The sequence below is a fragment of the Aegilops tauschii genome, chromosome 4 (genome assembly GCF_002575655.3).
Source record: "Aegilops tauschii subsp. strangulata cultivar AL8/78 chromosome 4, Aet v6.0, whole genome shotgun sequence".
NCBI classification, from domain to species: Eukaryota; Viridiplantae; Streptophyta; class Magnoliopsida; order Poales; family Poaceae; genus Aegilops; species Aegilops tauschii.
This window is the reverse complement of record NC_053038.3, coordinates 523,903,527-523,909,526: the sequence shown is the minus strand read 5'-3', so window position 1 is coordinate 523,909,526 and position 6,000 is coordinate 523,903,527. Positions and strand designations below refer to the sequence as shown.

Genomic DNA, 6,000 nt, shown 5'->3' with positions numbered 1-6,000 from the left:
GCTAGGTAAACTAAGCCATACGAATTATGGGAATAGCATGAAAAATTGAAAACACGCACGCACGGAGTTGCCCGATCGAGCTCCATTTCATAGAGATGTACCCCTTGCATAAAAGCAGGTTAACATCTCTTGGCGTCACAAACCATTGGTCTCAACAGGTGCTCTCGTGGATAAATGTACATCTAGCTCTTGTCTTAAGTCGAAGTTTTAAAACTTTGACCAACTTTATAGGAGAAACTAGTAGCATTTATGGCACTAAATTCGCATCACTAGATTCGTTTTAAAATGTACTTTCATAATATATCAATTTGATGTCACGTATGCTATTACTCTTTTCTATAAAGTTTATCAAAATTATAAAACTTTGACTTAATACCAAAGGCAGATGTACACTTATTCACAAGGAACGAGTAGTCTTAAAGCCAACATTTCAGCACTAAAAGCATTTCTAGCCTTTTCATAAACTTAACTCCTCAAATCACCTTCTATAATTAATATTTTTGGACCGTCTATTTAACAGGTGCCTAAAAAATGTTTTCAAGAGTCACTTTCTTTCCCACCATCGGATCAACATCCAACGGCTTCAATCATGCTGCGGACTGTTCAACTTCTTCCTCCCGACGACAGTTTCTCCTCCCTCGGCAACCTATCTCGCCCCATCCGCCTGCCTCCATCCCCCGTGGCCGGCGGGCGCTACCGTACACTGCCTCGCCGCCCCGCTCTCCCCCTCAACCCCCCTCTACCAACGTTGCTGCCCCACCGCCTCGGCCATCTTTCTAAGCCCCACACCACCGGTGAAAATTCCGGCGCTTCCCTTCACCCCATCCCTAAGATAGATAATGGGGCCGTGACTCCCCCTAAAATAGATAGTGGGGCTATGGCTTTCTCCGGCGAGCTCAGAATGAACTAGAGAAAGTGACCGACGCGAAGAAAATTTTCAGGCACCTGAGATATAGCAAAATCGAACCTTTTTAAAATTTGTGGAGTTAAACATTCTTGCACCTAGCCCTTCTCCTAATCTTAACTCACTATATGTTCTACCTATCTCATCCATCTTTCTGCATAGGCATTTCCACACCATTTCAAGTTTTCAACAATATTCTATTGGCACCACTACCACTAGTGTACCCACCAAAGAACCTCAATCTTGCCAAGATCTCTCCAGGAACAATTTACCAATCTTGTCTCATCCTTTCATTCATACTTGGTTATTGGCACTACACTGGTCGGTGAGTTGTTCACTTGCTCAACACAATCGGACCATCGATTGCACTGATCTTGGATGCTACTTCAGCGATGAGCAGAGATACCCTAGCGTGTGATTGGATGGAATCAGAACATTGTGTGAATAGTATTGCTTAATCCTCTTCCATAATATTTCCTTGGTTTGATCGGCTCCTCCAGCCCTGGCATCAAGAGAGATATGTTCATTCAGGCATTGCATAAAGTTATGTCCTCCTCAACCTTGTAGTTCACCGACCTTGTTAGCTCTCTCTTCATGGTATGTGTGTGGTTACCCTCTACTTTGGCACTATGTCTCTCTCCTTGGCTTTCATCTGCCACAGAAATGACAAAAACCATGAATTTTTCCAGGTCACCTAACTCGTTTTGCATAGTACGATGTCAAAAACCATCGCCAAATTTCAATATCACATGATCCAAGATTTTGAGAAAAAATAATAATACAAAAACACTTACCTATCTGGCATTGTGTCCAACACCTCGCGAGCATATGATCATTCTCATGACATGAACTACCATAGATGGTTTTGCAAAATTAAACAATCCAACATTCTCGATCACAACAAATGATTTTTGCGCCAATAAACAACCAGACACTTCTAATGGGAGGGATGACTGCAAAAACCAGAAGTGCTACTCAAACTACACTAAACAACATCAACAAGATGCTCTTCTCAAACTACATGACCAAAGCAAACTAGGGATACAAATGCACTATGACAAGTAGTGCCGATCGCACAACCATGGAACTAAACATGATATACAATCCATAAGACATCCAGTACGACATTGTCGTGGATCCTAGGTTGTCGTGACCTCCCTTCCTCGCGCAGACGACTCCGCGAGGAAAGACAATCCACCTAGTCTCAGTGTCCATACCTACAAGAGCCATGATCACCTCAAATTGCTTCATAATGACTTTTATGGTATGCAATATATACTTTTGAAAAATACTTATACTCTGATATTCAGTTGTTGGGGCCACTGTATCTGAGCTAAAACCACAACATTGTCAAACAATGATGTTTTCTTGATGGTGTGGTTATGTGACATGATTGCAGCTAGGACACACTCTGTGATGAATGTGAATGATAACACAAAGGAAAGAATTCCTCCATACCTTCGAGTGTAACACTGCAACATGCACTGACGCGGGTCTGGATGACTTTTTTCTTGACGGGTGAAGGGGTGGATGTCCTGAGCACCAAATGCCTTGAGAAGATTTTCCATGCGGCGATGAAGACAAACCAAAGCACAAAAGCCACATCATTCATATCCGGGACAATCCCAGTGGTGAGCGCCAACTCCATCGCAACGACAGTGAGGAGAAACCCAACGATCCTGCTTAGCACGACCACTATGTAGGTACACATCACCAATGGTGAATAATGCTAGGGTGCTACAGAATTATAGCGTGGTGTCATGAAGTGGAGGGGGGGGGGGGCATAGCCCCCTACCATAAGGGGAGGGGAGGGGGGGGGTCATACTTTTTTTTGCTGTTTGCTACAAGTCATATTGCACTAACGTATAGTGCAATATCCTGCTTATTGAAGAATTTATAGAGGAATTTGGTCAGGAGGGCTTTATTTTGCATTCCGAGGTCAAGTACCCCTAAACCACTTGCTTTTTTGGGAAGGCAGACCTTATCCCATTTCACCAGACAGTTTCCATGTTTGTTAATGTCTTTGCCATACCAGAGGAAGCTTCTGCCAGATTTCTCAAAGTGATCAAGGATGGTAAAAGGTACTCTAATGCAACACATAGCAAAAATGGGCAGTGCAGATACAATAGCCTTCAGGTGTGTGAGTCTACCAGAGTATGTCATCAATTTGTGTGTTTCTTACTGACGGGCTTTATTTGCTTTGTTGCATCATTCTATAGGACGACAAGAGACTTATCAATATCCCCTAAAAACCCAAGACACTGTTTTTAAAATAAGACATATCGAGAGAATGAAAATGAAGGTCCCTGCAGATTGTAAATAAGAAAAAGAAAAAATCTTAACATTTAAATTCAATTGAAATTTTGACATTTAAATGGTACATTGCAATATGTATGCATTGAATGCCCTAGGAAAAGGAAAATCGCCAACATTTAAATTCCCAAAAAGGTCATTTTAAACTACTCTAAACAAATTCTCGGCTTCGAAAGTAGTAATGATATTTTGCACTGGTTTCCATTGTTCTAAAATACATGACGTAAATTGTCAATCAAAGGATCGTCACAGAAAATGTACCATGTATTTTGAAATGGATGGAGCATGCTAACATCGCTAGCTGGCCGTTAATTGAGTATCAATTGGCTACTGAAAAGGCAATGTTGCCCCAGTTGCCCATTTATACGGTTACATTTGCACATCTATACGGGGTCTATAATAAATTTATTCAAACATACAATAAACATTGATATAGGAAAACTTTAGAGTACTAAAAGTTATAAAATATAAAAGCTATAAATTATTGCAGGCAAATAAAGACTCTCTTTTTAAACACCAACATTTAAATTGTACATTACAATAGTATATATGGGATTACACAAAACCACTATGGAGCATAATATCGCACACATGGCGCTGCAGTGGTGTTCCCTACCATTAGATATTGAAAGTGATTGTCTCGAGGCAGTCATGATGATTAAGAGTAGAGAAGGCAAAGGGTCGAAGTACGCTTTTTTGGTCGAGGATATGAAAATAAGCATGGAGGAATGTGATTCTTGTATTACTCATATTCGCCATAGCCAAATTAAATATAGTCATTTATCGGCAAATTTTGGGAGATCTGAACGCCGCACTGTTTTATGGGTTGGGTCAGGCCCTCCCAGCGCCTGGCCCTCTGAACTTGATTGTAATCCTTGAGATTTTGGAGTAATAAAAGAATTTATTCGCAAAAAACAGAGTGACTTGAAGGAAATTTATTTTCTCTCTGAAAAAAAGAAATAATTTGGTTTAAATTGTGACATTTTTCGTGCGTGTGGAGAGGAATATCTCGCAAGTCAAAGCAATATGTAGAGCAACTACTCCCTCCGTCCCAAAATGTGTCAAAAACACTTTTATATTATAAGACAGAGGGAGTATATTTTTTCTAGACGAATTTATTGCATCTGTTTTCGAAACGATCTACAGGAAGGAAGAATAGAAAACGCTGTCGACTTCAACATCAGGGCGTGAAGAGGTCACTACAGAGGCATGAAACGAGCCTCATTGGGTAGGGACGCGTGAAGCGTGCATGCATGCGCACCTTTTCCGGCAGCCATACTCTATAGACGGCAGGTACATATATATACCCCGTGTTGCCCGCTCCATTGCTCATCAAGCAAGCAGCTCTACCAGCCACTCTCCACTCCACTAGTTCCTGAGGTACCAAGAGCACTAGTGAAATGGCTGCCCAGAACAACAAGGAGGTGGATGCCCTGGTGGAGAAGATCACCGGCCTCCACGCCGCCATCGCCAAGCTGCCGTCGCTCAGCCCATCCCCAGCCGTCGACGCGCTCTTCACCGAGCTGGTCACGGCCTGCGTTCCCCCGAGCCCAGTGGACGTGACCAAGCTCGGCCCGGAGGCGCAGGAGATGCGGGAGGGCCTCATCCGCCTCTGCTCCGAGGCCGAGGGGAAGCTGGAGGCGCACTACTCCGACATGCTCGCCGCCTTCGACAACCCTCTGGATCACCTCGGCATGTTCCCCTACTACAGCAACTACATCAACCTCAGCAAGCTGGAGTATGAGCTCCTGGCGCGCTACGTGCCCGGAGGCATTGCCCCGGCCCGTGTCGCGTTCATTGGCTCCGGCCCGCTTCCCTTTAGCTCCTTTGTCCTCGCCGCGCGCCATCTGCCCGACACCATGTTTGACAACTACGACCTGTGTGGCGCAGCCAACGACCGTGCGAGCAAGCTGTTCCGCGCGGACACGGATGTGGGCGCGCGCATGTCGTTCCACACGGCCGACGTAGCGGACCTCGCCGGCGAGCTCGCCAAGTACGACGTGGTCTTCCTGGCCGCGCTTGTCGGCATGGCCGCCGAGGACAAGGCGAAGGTGATCGCACACCTCGGCGCACATATGGCGGACGGTGCGGCTCTCGTCGTGCGCAGCGCTCACGGGGCACGCGGGTTCCTGTACCCGATCGTCGACCCCCAGGACATCACCCTAGGCGGGTTCGAGGTGCTGGCCGTGTGCCACCCAGACGACGACGTGGTGAACTCCGTCATCATCGCACAGAAGTCCAAGGACGTGCATGTGAGTGGACTTCGCAGCGGGCGTGCTGGTGGTGTACAGTCTGCTCCAGCCACGGTGCCGGTGGTCAGCCCGCCGTGCAGGTTCGGTGAGATGGTGGCGGATATGACACAGAAGAGAGAGGAGTTTGCCAACGCCGAAGTGGCCTTTTGACCGATCCTCGCCAGCGGACAATAATGAAGGTGCATGTGGTAATTTTCCTACCTCGCTGCTTGATCGCTTGCAATCGCACGCTCGTGGTAATTGTCCTACTTCTACTGATGCATTTGAAGTAAGCCATGTGATGTTTGTACCCAATAAAGTATGTGTGGTGTTTACACGCGAATGTCTTGTATACACCTTGTATGTGCAAGTGTTGGGAATGATACTTTTGCTATATGTTCAGTTGCCTAAATTTTTATTTAGGTTCAGTTGATTTTTTTTTCTCTATGTCATGGAACAACCCAGTTACAAAGGCTTCAATTAAAGGAGCCCACGCCTCCTCCCCAAACAAAGAGATTAGGGTTTCTCTACCTCCCGCCGGAACCCCCGCCG

General features: G+C 45.5%; 1 protein-coding gene across 1 annotated transcript; it reads left to right on the top strand.

The window, feature by feature from the left end:
* Window positions 1-4,543: 4,543 nt before the first annotated feature.
* LOC109787589 (probable nicotianamine synthase 2) lies at window positions 4,544-5,783 on the top strand. Its single transcript, XM_020346129.4, has one exon. The coding sequence runs from the start codon at window positions 4,618-4,620 to the stop codon at window positions 5,617-5,619; it is 1,002 nt and encodes a 333-aa protein (XP_020201718.1). The 5' UTR covers window positions 4,544-4,617; the 3' UTR covers window positions 5,620-5,783.
* Window positions 5,784-6,000: the final 217 nt, after the last annotated feature.

Excerpts from the sequence above, each read along its gene's own strand:
- LOC109787589 (XM_020346129.4), top strand. The coding sequence starts at position 4,618 with ATGGCTGCCCAGAACAACAAGGAGGTGGATGCCCTGGTGGAGAAGATC.